Source organism: Juglans microcarpa x Juglans regia, chromosome 1D, assembly GCF_004785595.1.
Source record: "Juglans microcarpa x Juglans regia isolate MS1-56 chromosome 1D, Jm3101_v1.0, whole genome shotgun sequence".
NCBI classification, from domain to species: Eukaryota; Viridiplantae; Streptophyta; class Magnoliopsida; order Fagales; family Juglandaceae; genus Juglans; species Juglans microcarpa x Juglans regia.
In genome coordinates this window covers 15,378,141-15,394,983 of record NC_054594.1, presented here as the reverse complement: position 1 = coordinate 15,394,983, position 16,843 = coordinate 15,378,141, and the positions used below count along the sequence as shown (strand labels likewise).

Below are 16,843 nucleotides of genomic sequence, written 5' to 3'. Positions count from 1 at the left end.
ACAACAAACTTTGTGTCAAGACCCCATCAAAAACCGCCCTAGGACTATGACTCGTCTAAATTGAAAGATAAATAAAAAAAATACCAAGTCATTGACAAAAGCGGAAAGAGAGGGATTCGAACCCTCGGTACGAAAAACCCGTACAACGGATTAGCAATCCAACGCTTTAGTCCACTCAGCCATCTCCCCCATCTGAAAAGGATAATTACTATGTTACATTACACAAAAAGTAAGGTTTGAAAAAAGGGTCTTTCTTTTATACCTCTTCTTTTATTATATTATTTTGATTCTATTATTAGTTTATTTAGTTTATTATATAGATATATAATTATCTAGACATATAAAAATATACAAAATATAGAAAAAAAGTAATTCCATTGATATAAAATAAAGTAATGAAGGGTTCGAAAGAAATATCTCCAATCCACTATTCCAATGAATATAAAATGAATATAAATTCATATTAATATATATATAATTACCTATATAATTATAAATACCTAAATAAAATAATAAAATAATATATATTTATTAAGTAAAAAATAAAATATATAGTAGTAATTTATATATCCTAGGCATGCATAGACAACCAAGATTGGGCCACTTCCGGAGTTAAGACCAACATTAAAGGACTTCCCTAGGGGTGTAGTGTTTGCCCTAGGAAGATTGCAAGAATGGCACGGGTCAATTAGAACATGGCTCACGTTTTCCCTCTTGACCATGTCATGGTTCAGCCTTGACAGCCCCTTGACACTGCCGCTGACATGCCATGACAACCCCTTGACACTGTCGCTGACATGCCTTGACAACCCCTTGACACTGTCGCTTACATGCCTTGACAACCCCGTGGTACATGCCTTGACACTGCCCCTGACCTGCCATGACATGCCCAAGACAGCCCCACTGACATGCCATGGCCCCTGCCATGACATGCCCTTGACAACCCAGGGTCAGGCTAGTGACATGCCTCAGCGCGCACCAGCATCACATGGCCTGGCCATTAGCACGCCAGGGCCATGTCAAGACAAGCCCGCGAGCAGCGCAGCACGTGCACGCCCTGCGCACGCAGCAACCCTGGTAGGACCCCATGTTTTGTGGCCTATGGCCAAGCCACTTGCCATGTCGAGACAAGGCTGGACAGCCCCACAACAATGTCAGTCATGCCCATGGCCCATGCCATGGGCCAGCCTAGCCCACCCATGGGCTCATGCATGCCATGGGTCCACTTGGCCCATGCCAACTATCTTATTCCTTATTGTTTATTTTAATTTAATTATTTATTTTCCAATGGACCTATTGAGAGTTTCCAAGTTGTAATCCTTATAAATAGGACCATTAGTCTTTACATTTACATCTTTTGAACCTTTGGCAAATTCCCTAAGTGGGTAGATTACTGTTCTTGAGATCACCCTTTCGGTGCTAGGCACTTGGACTACTTGGGTGCAATTCGTGAATCCCTAGTAGAGGATCATCACCTTGCAATTCGTGAATACGTGTGATTCAACTTATCTTGTTCTTGCAACTTGGTGCAATTCGTGAATCCAAGTTGTGTTATCTTTGTTATTTTCAAGTTATCAATCTATGAGGTTTATTTCAACTATTGTGGAATCCGTGAATCAATAGTTAAAGTGTTATCTTGTTCATCCATTGTTCATCCATTATCTTCATTGTTCTTATTTTCATCTTGTTCATCTACACTTTCTTACATATCTAAATATCCATATAAACCAAAAAGAGTCTTCTTATTCCTTTGTTGAGTCCATTCATCTTTGTGCATTCTTGACTTGGTGGTGAAGTTGTTCATCATTGTGTTCTTGAATGTACATACGTGTTCATCCATATTGTTCATCCATTTGATCACTGTCACTTACAAATTTCGCCACCACATTGTTTGCCCTACCTTCCATAATTGGTCACATCCCAAAATTACCTTTCATCTATCCTATTCATTGACCTAGCCGAAATTGTCACCTCCCATCATCCAACTTGCCATAGCCGTGAGTCATACTTACCATAAATGGCTTGTCCATAAATCTTTCCATATCCATAAAACCCTAGTCCATATACTCCACTTACATATTCGGCCACACCAAAGTCTTCCATCCATAAAACCCTAGCCGTCCACCTCAAATCTCTAGAATGTAATTCATTTTCTTTTAGGAGTCTTGCCTCCATCCACTCCCACAAACCCTAGCCATCCCTCAAGAGTTCCATTTGGCAACTTCCTTAATTCAAGGAAAGTTGACTCACTCCAATCACTCATCCAATTCCTTAAATCTCTCAACTCCTTCCATAGACCTAGTCAACCAAAGACTCCATCCTCTTGGCATATTCAAATCCAAATCATATCTTCCTTATCTTATCCTAACCAATCCCTAAAGTCAATGAGCAACCCTTGACTCATTCAAACTTCATCTCATCTACCATATTCAATCATTCAAATCTCTCATTCACTACAATCACTCAAGTCAACTAAAGATCCCAATCCTATCTTGCCATTTTCAAATCTTATCTTCCATCTCCTAATTCCTAAAGCCAAGAAGCAACCCTAGACTCATTCAAACACTTTCCAAACCCTAGCATCTCATCCAAGACTCCGACCCTAGTCCATCTCTTCCTAATCTCGAAATCATCATTGGCCACCACACAAAACCATAGCTACACTTCACCATACCAATCCTAATCATCTTCCAAGTGGCCCCAACATCAAGGGCACCCTTCAAGCTGTCCACATTGCATCAAACAGTCATAATCATCACTTAGATCATCCAAAACCCTAACCTCACCTCACTCATCCAATCCTAGCCCATCATCTTGGCGCTACACTCAAGGACAGGTCCCAAGCCGCCCACATTGATTTGCCCTCCCTAAACACTTAGCCTACTCAAGTTCGTCATCATCTTCATCATTCCATCACTCAAACACCAATCCTTTGTGGAAGGCCAAGCAAGTTAGCTAGGTCACTCGATCATCACCCTCACCAAGGCAAGCTCGTGGTCCTTAGTGTCAGGGAGAAGACCGGGGTCCCTAACAAGCCCAGCAGGCACGCTGTTAGGGACCTCGGTCTAGTCCCTAAATATTGGGTTGTCATCGCCTTGGTTCTCTTTGTGATGACCGATTGCCTAAGCCCTCTTGCTTGGACTTTGATCAATAATGGCAATGTATGATAGAAAAGATGAGTTCCTAGGTTGATGAAGGTATGATGTTTAGTGGCGAAATGGTGATGATGATGAATTTGGATAATCTAAGTGATGAATATGGGTTTTTGATGCTAAGTGGAATGGCTTGAAGGTTGCCCTTGATGTTAGGGACACTTGGAAGATGATTAGGGTTGATAGGGTAAAGTGTAGTTAGGGTTTTGTGTGGTGGCTAAAGATGATTTCGAGATTAGAAGAGTTGGACTAAGCTTGGAGTCTTTGGATGAGATGCTAGGGTTTGGAAATGATGTGGAAGAATGAAGCTAGGGTTTAGTGGCTAGGGTTGGCCGACTATGGTAGAGTATGGAAGTCTTTGATTGACTTTGAGAGATTCTAGGGAATGAGAGATTTGAGAGATTGGATATGGTAGATGAGGTGGAGTTTGAATAAGTCAAGGGTTGCTCCTTGACTTTAGGGATGGGCTAGGATAAGATAAGGAAGATAGGATTTAGATTTGAATATGGCAAGAGGATAGAGTTTTTGGTTGACTAGGTCTAAGAAAGAAGTTGAGAGATTTAAGGAATTGGATGAGTGATTGGAGGGATTGAGTGATTCTAGGGAAGTTCCTAGAATCAAGGGATTGGCATGGGTTGAGTCAACTTTCCTTGAATTAAGGAAGTTGCCAAAGAGGTCTCTTGATGGACGGCTAGGATTTGTGTGAGTGGATGGAGGCAAGACTCCTAAAAGGAATGAATTACCTTCTAGAGATTTGAGATGGATGAGTAGGGTTTTATGGATGGAAGACTTTGGTATGGCCGAATATGTAAGTAGAGTATATGGACTAGGGTTTTATGGATATGGAAAGATTTATGGGCAAGCCACTTATGGTAAGTATGACTCACGGCCAAGGCAAGTTGGATGATGGGAAGTGGCAATTTCGGCTTGGTCAATGAATATGATGGATGAAGGGTAATTATAGGATGTGGCCAATTATGGAAGGTAGGGCAAACAATGTGGTGGTCGAAATTTGTGAGTGACAAAGATCAAATGGATAAACAATATGGATAAACACGTATGAACATTCAAGAACACAATGATGAACAACTTCACCACCAAGTCAAAAATGCGCAAAGATGAATGGACTCAACAAAAGAATAAGAAGACTCTTTTTGGTTAATATGGATATTTAGATATACAAGAAAGTGTAGATGAACAAGATGAAAAATAAGAACAATAAAGATAATGGAATGGAACAAAAGATAGTCAATTCAACTATGATTCACAAATTGCACATAGATTAAATAAACTTATTTATTGATGAACTTGAAAATAACAAAGATAACAACTTGGATTCAAGAATTGCACTAAGTTGCAAGAACAAGATAAATTGAATCACACATATTCACGAATTGCAAGGTGATGATTCTTTACTAGGGATTCATGAATTACACCCAAGTAGCCCAAGTGCCTAGCACCAAAAGGGTGATCTCAAGAACAATAATCTACCCACTTAGGGAATTTGCCAAAGGTTCAAAAGATGTAAACTAAATGCTTAAGGGTCCTATTTATAGAGAATACAAAGTGGAAACTCTAATAGGTCCCTTGATAAATAAAAATAAATAAAAGAAATAAATAAACAAGTGATAATGGTGTGGAACCCATGGGGGCCCACGGCATTGGCTCTTGGTGGCCTTGGTTGGCCCATGCATGCCTAGGACCATGTCCTAGGGCAGTTTTTTATGGGGTCTTGGCATTCCCCCTTCCTTCAAGATTATCCTTGTCCTCAAGGATCAAATTTGACAAACTCAAGCCCACATAGTCTTTTCTTGTCTCCTTCAAGGCAAAACAATTTTCTTCACCTATACACAATGACTTGGACATGATGGCCTCACAAGGCTTAACTTCCTTAATTAGCAAAGTGGTCCAACTTCTTTTCTTCTCCCCTCTACTATTCTTAGGAAAATCCACTCTATGCCTCATTGGTCGTCGGTCATAAGCCCGGTTTCCTCTTCTCTCCTCATAGTGGTCTCCCTTGTATCTTTTCTCATGGTGGCTTCCACCTCTCTCTTGATGGTGTCGTCTCCCATCAAAATAAGTGCTTCATTCTTTTTTCTTTCAAGCCTCTTTAAACTTTCATTTGTCTCCCTCCCCATGGCTTCAAAGGTTCGTCTATTCTCTTCACTCCTACGGCAAGTGGCTTTCATGGCCATCCTTAATTTGGCCATGGTAGTGTTGACCTCATTAAGGACATGGTAAAGCCTTGTTGTACGCCCTTCTAATGCCACAAGGCGCTCTAATTCTAGAGTGTCCCCGTGCATGGTGATGGTTCAACCTTCAAAAATTCAACCTTGAGTTGTCCACCTTGTCGGGTGGACAACCCCTTCTTGCAACAAGCTTGAGGTCCAACCTTGGGTCTTCCACCAACTCGTGTGGTTGACCCCTACAAACAATCTTATTTTGTTCTCATTCTCAACCCTCAAACTTCAATTTCTTAGCACAATAAAAATAATGGGATCCTCGAGGGACTCCCCCAACCAATTCAATGAGTTATCGCATTGTTTACCTCGGGAAGAAGTGAGAACTCTTAAGAACGCCTAGCAAGAATAAGCATCAATGAGACTCCCAACGAACTTTCCAATGAAATCTCTTGATGAAAGCACCAAAATGTTAGGGCTTCTCAAGAGCACCAAGCAAGATTGACTCTCAATGAAAACACCATTAATGTTAGGATCCTCGGTCTACTCCCTAAACATTGGGTTGTCCTCACCTTGGTTCTCTTTGTGATGACTGATTGCCTAAGCCCTCTTGCTTGGACTTTGATCAATAATGGCAATGTACGATGGAAAAGATGAGTTCCTAGATTGATGAAGGTATGATGTTTAGTGGCGAAATGGTGATGATGATAAGTTTGGGTATAAGTGAATATGGGTGTTTGATGCTAAGTGAAATGGTTTGAAGGTTGCCCTTGATGTTGGAGACACTTGGAAGATGATTAAGGTTGGCAGGGTAAAGTGTAGTTAGGATTTTGTGTGGTGGCTAAGGATGATTTCGAGATTGGAAGAGTTGAACTAGGGTTAGAGTCTTTGGATGAAATGCTAGGGTTTGGAAATGATGTGGGTTTGGAAATGATGTGGAAGAATGAGGCTAGGGTTTGGTGGCTAGGGTTGGCCGACTATGGTAGAGTATAGAAGTCTTTGATTGACTTTGAGAGATTCTATGGAATGAGAGATTTGAGGGATTGAATATGGTAGATGAGATGCAGTTTGAATGAGTCAAGGGTTGCTCCTTGACTTTAGGGATTGGCTAGGATAAGATAAGGAAGATAGGATTTAGATTTGAATATAGCAAGAGGATGGAGTCTTTGGTTGACTACGTTTATGAAAGGAGTTGAGAGATTTAAGGAATTGGATGAGTGATTGGAGCGATTGAGTGATTCTAGAGAAGTTCCTAGAATCAAGTGATTAGCATGGGTTGAGTCAACTTTCCTTGAATTAAAGAAGTTGCCAAAGAGGTCTCTTGATGGACGGCTAGGGTTTGTGTGAGTAGATGGAGGCAAGACTCTTAAAACAAATGAATTAACTACTAGAGATTTGAGGTGAACGGCTAGGGTTTTATGGATGGAAGACTTTGGTGTGGCCGAATATGTAAGTGGTGTATATGGACTAGGGTTTTATGGATATGGAAAGATTTATAGGCAAGCCACTTATGGTAAGTATGACTCACGGCTAGGGCAACTTGGATGATAGGAAGTGGCAATTTCAGCTAGGTCAATGAATATGATGGATGAAGGGTAATTATGGGATGTGGCCAATTATGGAAGGTAGGGCAAACAATGTGGTGGTCGAAATTTGTGGGTGACAAGGATCAAATGGATGAACAATATGGATGAACACGTATGAACATTCAAGAACACAATGATGAACTTCACCACTAAGTAAAGAATGCACAAAGATGAATGGACTCAACAAATGAATAAGAAGACTCTTTTTGGTTTATATGGATATTCAGATATGCAAGAAAGTGTAGATAAATAAGATGAAAAATAAGAACAATAAAGATAATGGAATGGAACAAAAGATAGTCAATTCAACTATGATTCACGAATTGCACATAAATGAAATAAACTTCTTTATTGATGAACTTAAAAATAACAAAGATAACAACTTGAATTCACGAATTGCACCAAGTTGCGAGAACAAGATAAATTGAATCACACCTATTCACGAATTGTAATGTGATGATTCTCTACTAGGGATTCACGAATTGCACCCAAATAGCCCAAGTGCCTAGCACCGAAAAGGTGATCTTAAGAACAATAATCTACCCACTTAGGGAATTTGCCAAAGGTTCAAAAGATGTAAACTAAATGTCTAAGGGTCCTATTTATAGAGAATACAAAGTGGAAATCCTAATAGGTCCCTTGATAAATAAAAATAAATAAAATAAATAAATAAATAAGTGATAGTGGTGTGGAACCCATGGAGGCCCACGGCATTGGCCCTTGGTGGCCTTGGCTGGCCCATGCATGCCTAGGACCATGTCCTAGGACGATTTTTTATGGGGTCTTGACACGCGCTCAGCGCGCACACCTAGCACCCAGTGCGCATGCCCAGTGTGCGCAGGCCAACACGCACTCCCAGAGCATGCGCGTGCGCAGGCCAGCGCACACACATAGCACCCAAGCCTTGCCTGGGCCATGCCAGCCACACGACAGCCATGCCCATGGCCCACGCCATGGGCCAGCCAAGGCCACCAAGGGCCAATGTTGTGGGCCCCCATGGGTTCCACACCACTATCACTTGTTTGTTTGTTTGTTTATTTATTTATTTATTTATTTATTTATTTATTAAGGGACCTATTAGGGTTTCCACTTTATATTCTCTATAAATAGGACCTTTAGGCATTTAGTTTACATCTTTTGAACCTTTGGCAAATTCCCTAAGTGGGTAGATTATTGTTCTTGAGATCACCCTTTCGATGCTAGGCATTTGGGTTACTTGGGTAAAATTCATGAATCCCTAGTAAAGAATCATCACTCTGCAATTCGTGAATAGGTGTTGTCCACTTATCTATCTTTGATTCATCATCTTGCAATTCGTGAATAGGTGTTGAATTGTTTATCTATCAATCTTATGAGTATTTCTTTGTTCCATTCAATTATCTATCATTGTTCATATATATTTTTCATCTTGTTCTTCTACACTTTCTTACATATTAAAATATCCACATAAACCAAAAAGAGTCTTCATTTTCCTTTGTTGGATCCATTCATCTTTGTGCATTCTTAACTTGGTGGTGAAATTGTTCATCGTTGTGTTCTTGAATGTTCATACGTGTTCATCCAAATTGTTCACCCATAAATTTTCTTGCATCCATTCAATCCTCTCCATACACAAATTTCGACCACCACATGTGTTTGCCCTAATTTCCATATTCGGCCATATCCCAAAATACCCTTCATCCAATCCAACTAAGCCGTAGCCGAAATTCCTTTGTCTTCATCTTTCAATAATTGCCACTTACCATACTTTGCCTCTATCATATCCATTGACCTAGCCAAAACACTTATCTTCCATAAACCCTAGCCACCTCTCAAGAGTCCCACTTGACAACTTCCTTAACTTTAGGAACGTTGACTCATCCCAATCACATCCCTTAATTCTATGAACTTCCCTAGAATCACTCATCCCTTAAATCTCTCAACTCCTTCCATACACCTAGTCAACCAAAGACTCCATCTTTTGTCATATTCAAATCCTACCTTCTTTATCTTATCCTAGCCAATCCCTTAATTCTAGGAATTTCCCTTGAATCATTCAATTTCTTCAATCACTCAACCATTCCCTAAAATACTCATTGCTAAAATCTCTCAAGTCAACCATTGACTTACCCAAATAGCCAAATCCAAAAGTCCTTATTCCCCAAAAGATTCCTTCCATCTTGGAACCTTTCCATATCTATCTCCAAATCCCTAAACTCAAGGAACAACCCTTGACTCAATCAAACTCCATCTCATCTACAACATCTAATCCCTCAAATCTCTCATCCCCTAAAATCTCTCAAAGTCAATCAAAGACTTTCATACTCTACCATAGTCGGCCAACCCTAGCCACCAAACCCTAACCCCATTCTTCCACATCATTTCCAAACCCTAACATCTCATCCAAAGACTCCAACCCTAGTCCAACTCTTTCAATCTCGAAATCATCCTTAGCCAACACACAAAACCCTAGTTGCACTTCACCCTACCAACCCTAATCATCTTCCAAGTGTCCCCAACATCAAGGGCAACCTTCAAGCCATTCCACTTAGCATCAAACACCCATATTCATCACTTAGATTACCCGAACTCATCATCATCACCATTTTGCCACTAAATATCATACCTTCATCAACCTAAGAACTCATCTTTACCATCATACATTGTCATTATTGATCAAAAGTCCAAGCGGGCTAAGGCAATCGGTCATCACAAGGAGAACCAAAGCGAGGACAACCCAATGTTTAGGGACTAGACCAAGGTCCCTAACACGTTGACCTTCCACGTATCTAATTGAGTTGAATTTATTAAATCTAAGGTATCCATATAATCAATTAAATTTGAATTAAAGCTAAGACTAGGCTGTATGAAGCTGCATGTAGGTCTATATAGAAGCAACATTTTTTCAAAAGAGAGCACATATGGAAGCTAATATCCCCAACGTAAGGTTCTCACTTTCTTATGTAACGTTTTTGTTTTTTATAAATAAGAAAGACAGTTTTATTAATACAAATAAAATAGGCAAAGCCCATGTACACTGGGAGTATACAAAAGAAACACATAAATACATTCTAAGAACTAGAAAACGACAACAAAAAAATCATGAGCATCAGCTCCGTTAAACACTAAAGCAAAAAACCAAAGCAATAAGGTGTGCACAAAAAAATTTCGTAGTTCCTCCAAAGTGCGCTCCTTATCATTAAAACACCGATCATTCATTTTCATCCAGATACATCACATAAGACACAAGGGAACCATCCTCCAAACCGCAGCCACCTGAGAACAACCGTGAAGACCGTTCCAACTAGCTAGAAGGTCTACCGCTCTCAAAGGCATTACCCAAGCCATACTGGTTCTACAAAAACTCCATCCTCAATGCCCTTGCCACCTTAGAATGCAAAAGTAAATGATACATTGATTCCGCACGCTTCTTACACATGTAACACAAGTCCATAACAATGAAACTGTGCTTCCTTAAATTGTCCGTCGTCAAAATTTTCCAAAGAGAAGCAGTCCATATGAAAAAAAAAAAAAAAAAAAAAAAAGACTTTGGGAAGGCACATGAGATGTCAAAAGCTTATAATACAATCGAACTGTAAACTTATTGCTCCCTTTGGGCCTCCACAACATCATTGCTACCAAGCCTCAAAGAGTATAAAAAACTGAAGAAGGCTAAAAGTTCATCAATTTCCAAATCGTGTATACCTCTAGTAAAACAAACATCCCACTTGAAAGAGCAATTAGAACGGACTAACAGATCTGAAATAGAGGCAAGCCAATTAGAAAACAGACGATAGATGACCAGAAACACCCTACTGAGAGCATTTTCACCACATCAAATGTCAAGCCAAAATCGAATCCTAGAACCCTCTCCAATTACATGGCTTGCAAAACTCTCACAGCCCTTTCTAATGAATTTCCATAGACCTACACCATACGCCCCCCTTAACCCAAGCACTTCCATATTTACAATCAATAACCTCCCTCCAAAGCGACTTCCCTTCCGATTGATATCTCCATAACCATTTATCCAACAAAGTTTTATTATAAATCATCAAATTACAAACCCCCAAACCTCCATTAGAGATGGGAGAGCAAACTTTATTCCATATACAAACCCCCAACATTCCCTTAAAACTACAAAACCCCATTAGAGATGGGGGTTAGTAAGGCTGCATATTAGACAAAGTGAGGATTTTTATCCAAGTAGAGCAGGCTTTTATTATAGTTTAGAATTATAATTACAGGAATAGCAAGTTCAAAACTGTTCATGATTATAGATAAAATAACATGAAAACTCTAAATGGCATGGTGACAATAATACTTTTTTTTTTTTATCAGTAACAATAATACTTTAAACCATCCATATCTATGTGCACAATTGCCTCTTCATTTTTATATTTCATCAGATTTAAGGGTGTGAAGATCATTATAGGTAAGGTGTACTACTTTAAGATGAATAGGCTTCTAGCAAAGAATTAATTATATGCGCCTTACTCATGTTAAGATGAAAAATGCATACTCGTAGAATTCTCTGCATTCACGTTCTTTGGATTTACTACAAAAGCCTTGGAAACCTTCTTAATTTCATCAACGATGTTGAAAAGCTCAAGATTCACCATAGAATATTGCCCCAAAATGTCTTGCCTGGTGCACAACAAAAGTGTGTTAAGGCAAATACTTTAAAAAAAAAAAAGTGTGTCAGCATAATTTACTATAAAAATAATCAGCAGTAATGAATAAACCACAATTGTGCTATGCCTATTTCTATCAATAAAATTGGTTTACTGATCAAAACAAGTTAATTACGTTTCCATGTCTTTTTTTTCAACTACACGAGGTTTCTACCCACACAAACCCAGTATTTTGGTTGTTTTGGATTCCTTCTCTTACTAGAACTTCACGTATGTGGATTGGATATAATAACATCCACATCATTTCTCAAAAAATTCAATCAAACTTTGGTTTTAAATGACATTTTGAGAAGTTCAGAGCAGAAAAAGAATAGGCTCAAAGAAAACAGGGCAACTAGTACAAACAAAAGAACAGGAGAATAATTGTAACCCACAGTATGATTTATAAATTAATTATTTCATTATTATATTGTATTATTATTTATTGTGGTTGATGGTATTATTTTATGCCATTATTTTATGTATGATTTAAGTCATTATTTTATGCTAGTAAATTTAAATTTTTTGGAAGTTTCGGTCTTTTTATTAAGGTATTATGTTTGGGAGCCTAGCTTGGATTGGATATTTTATTGGACCTTAATTTTTTTAGTTAGGTTAAATAGAAAGGGGTTGGATTTTGGTCCTTAAGGGATTTTAGGGTTTAAGTTCTCGGGATTAGAACTTGGTTGGAAATGGAAATGGGTTAGGATGTAGTCTAGGCCCTAAGCCCATTAGAATTGTGTGTTAAGGAAATAAGACCCAGATCCTTTGGAAGGCCCAACCCGTGACCATGTACACCCTAAGACCCAAGACCCACACCATAGGTGAAGACCCCACCTGGTTTGACGTGCATATATATGCACATATGTAACGAACGTGAGATCACCTACCCTTCCAGCCATTGCCCTAGTCTCTTCCTCTTGGTCAGTTACAGTCCTCAGCACCACACCGACAAGCATCACCAGACCTACCCTATGCGCCGCCCAAGAAACCAGGTGATCCCCACATCGCAGCACTATGCAAACACTCAAAACAAACATAAAACACACCACTTTTGTTCGGCTTCGCCGATAACCACCAACTAATGCCCTCATTTACCCCTAGGCAACGTCGGAAACAGGCTCATGCCACTGGGAGCAACACCAGCCGTGACAAGCATCAATTTTGCGAAATTGTAACGAAAACCGTAATGCACCACTTGGCCACCACTGTGAGTTATACCCTACCTCACGCTTGCCCCTCCATAGCACCACCTCTTCGCCGCCATGTATCGCCAACCATCTAAACCCGACCGAGAGAAGGAGCTCAATCACTCTCAATGCATGCACAGACACTCCCGATGCACACAGATCGTGCTAGAGTCACCGCCATTCTCAGCCACCACCAACCACCAGATGAACGCCTCATCCACCAAGTGAGCCCAATATCCTCCACACCTACAGCCAATCCCTAACTTCACCGTAGGTTGATTTCCTTACATGAGATATATGCTCTGTTTTTGTTAACTGAAACAGGGGAGAGTTCTCGGTTTCAACTCTCGGTCATGCCCACTGCCACAGCTAAGACCCGTTTTCTCTAGGTATAAGTCTCTTCCTTGTCCCTTACATGTGTGTTTAGACTTATAACCATGGGGCAAGGGGGAGCAGACAGTGTGTGTAATGTGTTGTGTATGGGTTGATGAATAGCGGTCGGAACCGTGGGAATAACGGAGTATACATGTTACGGAAGTCACCATAGCGCCAGAGTATCTCGGATGGGAACATTGGACATGTAAAAATATAGGTATTGAGGTCTCATGATGGGTGCAACTCGGTTAGGCATGAACCGTACATGTATGTGAGTGCATGTTCGGGCATGTGTGTAATGATTATGGGACAGTATGTGTACATGTGGTTTAGTCTGAAATTTGTGTATGTTATTAATCGTCCAAAGAAAATCTCTAAGAGGTATGACTCTTATAGGCTTAGGATGGAAGTGTTTGAGGATGTAAAAAAAATGGGTGTTTTTCTCTATGTGAGGTGCAACTCGGGTTTGGTCATCATTTTAAGTGTCCATAGTTTGCATTTTCGGATTTAAGTTTATGAGCCTTGGTTGAGTTATTTATGGAGACGCTTGGTTAAGGATTTAACCCACTTGAGTATTTTGGACTAGAATTTGTAAAATAATGAAGAGTGGTATTTTAGAGTCATTTATTTCATGTGGAAAGCTTTTAGGTCAAGCAACGAGGATTGGTACTACTTGGAGGCATACTATGCAATTTTATAAGTTGAATAAAAGAAAGGTGAAAACGCTAAGGATTAGGTTAAAGGTTGTGTCTAAAACTAGGGTTGAGTCTAAAACTAGGATTAGGTTAATTGCATGATGCATGCTTTGTGCGTTGCTTAATGTAAAGAGATACTTATCCCGCTATATGCTTTGTTACCCATTTGAAGGCTTTGTGGTTCGAGCTTTTAGCTTATTTGTACAAGGATTGAGGTAAGTGACTATGACCATGTTTTTCTATACATCATTTTATGTAAACTGAAAGGTTTTTTGCAACTATACATGTAAAGCAAATGTTTATAAAGGTATATGTATTTGTACGAGCCTTCATTGGTAGCCCCTTTTCATGAACCCTATTTATGATGAAGGTAATTACATGTGATTGTGAAACTTCATGAATGATGATGTGATTGAATATTATAGTATGACTATATCATTTTAATAAATGAAAGGCAAGGAAAAGATAAGGTTAAAGGAAAGAAAGGAAAATGGAAAGGTATGACTGCATGTGATTGTTGAGGTTAATGTACTGACCATGAAAGTGAAGGCAATACCATGAGGTTGGGGTGAATTGCAATGCCAGAATGCATCACTAGTAGTGCACCTAGTGATGACCCATTCTTGAGGAGGCTAGGTTCTTATCCGCTAGGCACGGATAGAGCAATGACCGCAAGGGTTAGTGTGTAACGGTCATTAAGAATATGAGGTTAAGAAATGAATGTTTCTTTTATGATTTGAGGTTAACATTTACATATACTATGAAGTTAATGCTTTCTTGAGAATGTTGATGTTAACTGAAATCTAGATTGTTATTATGTTTTTACCGTATGACGTAGTTCTTAATAAGTATTCAACTCATTTTGTTTTTTTATGTTTTTCCAACCCCAGGTGAGGAAGATTATGAGGATGCTTCCTAACAGGATGTTGTTTTGGGGGATGACATTGAGGCTTGAGGCACTAAGGAAAATTCTGATTTATTTACAGTTTGAATATTTTGTAGCACATGACTGTTGTGTTCTCCTATAATAAGTGCTATTGACAAGTTTATTTTGGAGAGATTTTATTTCAATACAATACTTTGAGTTTTCATAAATGTTATGAAATCATGATAAAAACATAAACATTTTTAAGGTTAGTAGCATTCACTTCTTCTAGCTTTAAAACCCTAGAGGGACAAGGTGTTACAATAATAAAATGAAACAAAAAACGCAAACACCTCAGTCCTCTTCACAAGTATCTCCCTTGTCACAAATATGTGTTCCTTTTCTTTCTTTAAATCTTTATCTTCTTCTTCGTTTTTTTTTTTTTTTTTTTTTTTTACCTATTAAAAAAAAAGCACTTGAGTTAGGTAAGAGATTTTTTTTCTTCCACATGTAGCGACCCAATGAAAGTCCAAGCCACATTTGGGCTTATATATTCAAAAGAAATAGTCAATGTTACAATTAGAGCACCCTTGGAATCATTATAAACCGCAAAAATTTCTCCTTCCCTAGCAATGTAGGATTCAATTCACCACTCTCTTACCTAGAATCCAGGGTCTTACACCATGGTTACTAAAATTAGTGTTTTCCTCGTTGACACTTGAGATTCCTAGTTATATTTTTCCAAGTTTTAAAAAGGGTTAGCATCAAGCAATCATACTCCTAACAAACATGCTGGCAACAAGACTTCCACCACTTGAAAAGTCAAAGGAATATGGGGAAAAAATGTCCAGGGTGCACCATACTCAAAATCACAAAAACTATTAGCCAAACCCTTACGAATTACCATTGCAGACTATACAGGGAGGGTAATGAATTTCTTTTCATCAATTACCAGAAAAATGAGTGAAGATATTTCTCTGAGGCCTTACTTTCACAAACATGCAAAAAATTATTAAAAATCATCGAACATTTCCATAATAAGTAGAGAAAAATTATCCAAACTGGCATGTTTCCCAACCATCCACCCTAGTAATTCCTAGCTATAGTGTTTTTTTTTTTTTAGCAAGAAAAAAAATCACTTCAGATCATAGCTATACCTCCATAAAATCTGGCTCTTTTTTTACATATATAACAACCTCGACAAAAGTTATTACCAGCAATTACCAACATGACCTCAACATCCATCTTCTAAAATATCAATTTCATGAAAACCGGGATTCCGTAACTTTCCCAATAACCAAGCAGCCGATCAATCTACAAATTTTAAATTAAATTCGAGATTACCTATAATGCAGAAAATTTACACAGATTCCAAGCAACCGCAGAAAGAATAATTAGTGCGAGCAACCATTATTAACTGGGAGAAATTAAGGAATAACGATTTAGAAATGAAAGAGAGAAGGGAAGGGGGAAGGACCATTTGGGGGTGGTGTTGGTGCGAGCATAGGCGTCGAAGTCTTCGAGGATGCGAGATATGGCTTTGAAGAGACTGATGGCTCGGGTCTTCACAGCTTCCAGGTTCAGCTGCTGCTGCACCGCTTGGTTCAACCTCTCCGGCTGCTGCTGCTGTTGTTGTTGTTGTTGCTGTTGCTGTGACTGGTTCTGTACCACTACACCCTCCATGGCTGAAATCCCAGGCTCAAGAGGAAGAGAGAGGACCGGGAGGAACTGATACTAAGTTCTAAAAATCCGACAATGTTTCGGATTAAAATTTCGGGGTTCGGTTTCGTTTTTCATGTCAAACGGGTTTGGCCGATGGTGAAGGAGCCCCTGCGCCGGTTGTGCGAAGAGATGAGATTATAAATTTGTAACCGATGGTTTAAACGGTGAAATGAGGTAAATTAGTTCGATTAAATAAAATATCGTTTGAATATTATTTTTTTAATATTATTATTATTTTAAAATTTAAAAAATTGAATTGCTTATTATATTTTATATGAGAATTTAAAAAATATATAATGATAAAATAAAATGAGATAAAATTATCTCTAAATCCAAACAAATGAAGGTCAATAATGAAATGATTTGAATTAAGATTTTTTATAGTATTTAAAAAAATAAGAAAAAATAATTAAATAAAATATTATA

At 38.8% G+C, this 16,843-nt stretch overlaps 1 protein-coding gene and 1 non-coding gene across 5 annotated transcripts in view; both read right to left on the bottom strand.

The window, feature by feature from the left end:
- LOC121251147 (mediator of RNA polymerase II transcription subunit 8) overlaps positions 1 to 16,576 on the bottom strand; it is a 51,024-nt gene extending 34,448 nt beyond the window's left edge. For 2 of the 4 annotated variants that reach the window (XM_041150494.1, XM_041150503.1), the window contains exons 1-2: positions 16,173 to 16,554; positions 11,420 to 11,544 (exon numbers count right to left, since the gene is read on the bottom strand). In XM_041150494.1, the coding sequence (XP_041006428.1) occupies positions 11,420 to 11,544; positions 16,173 to 16,378 (331 nt within the window). In that variant the 5' untranslated portion in view covers positions 16,379 to 16,554. Of the gene's footprint in view, positions 1 to 11,419; positions 11,545 to 16,172 lie in introns of all 4 variants that reach the window. The other 2 variants (XM_041150486.1, XM_041150513.1) reach the window with 2 other exon arrangements.
- Positions 102 to 189, bottom strand: TRNAS-GCU. Its single transcript has one exon. It is a non-coding gene; the product is annotated as a tRNA-Ser (tRNA).
- Positions 16,577 to 16,843: the final 267 nt, after the last annotated feature.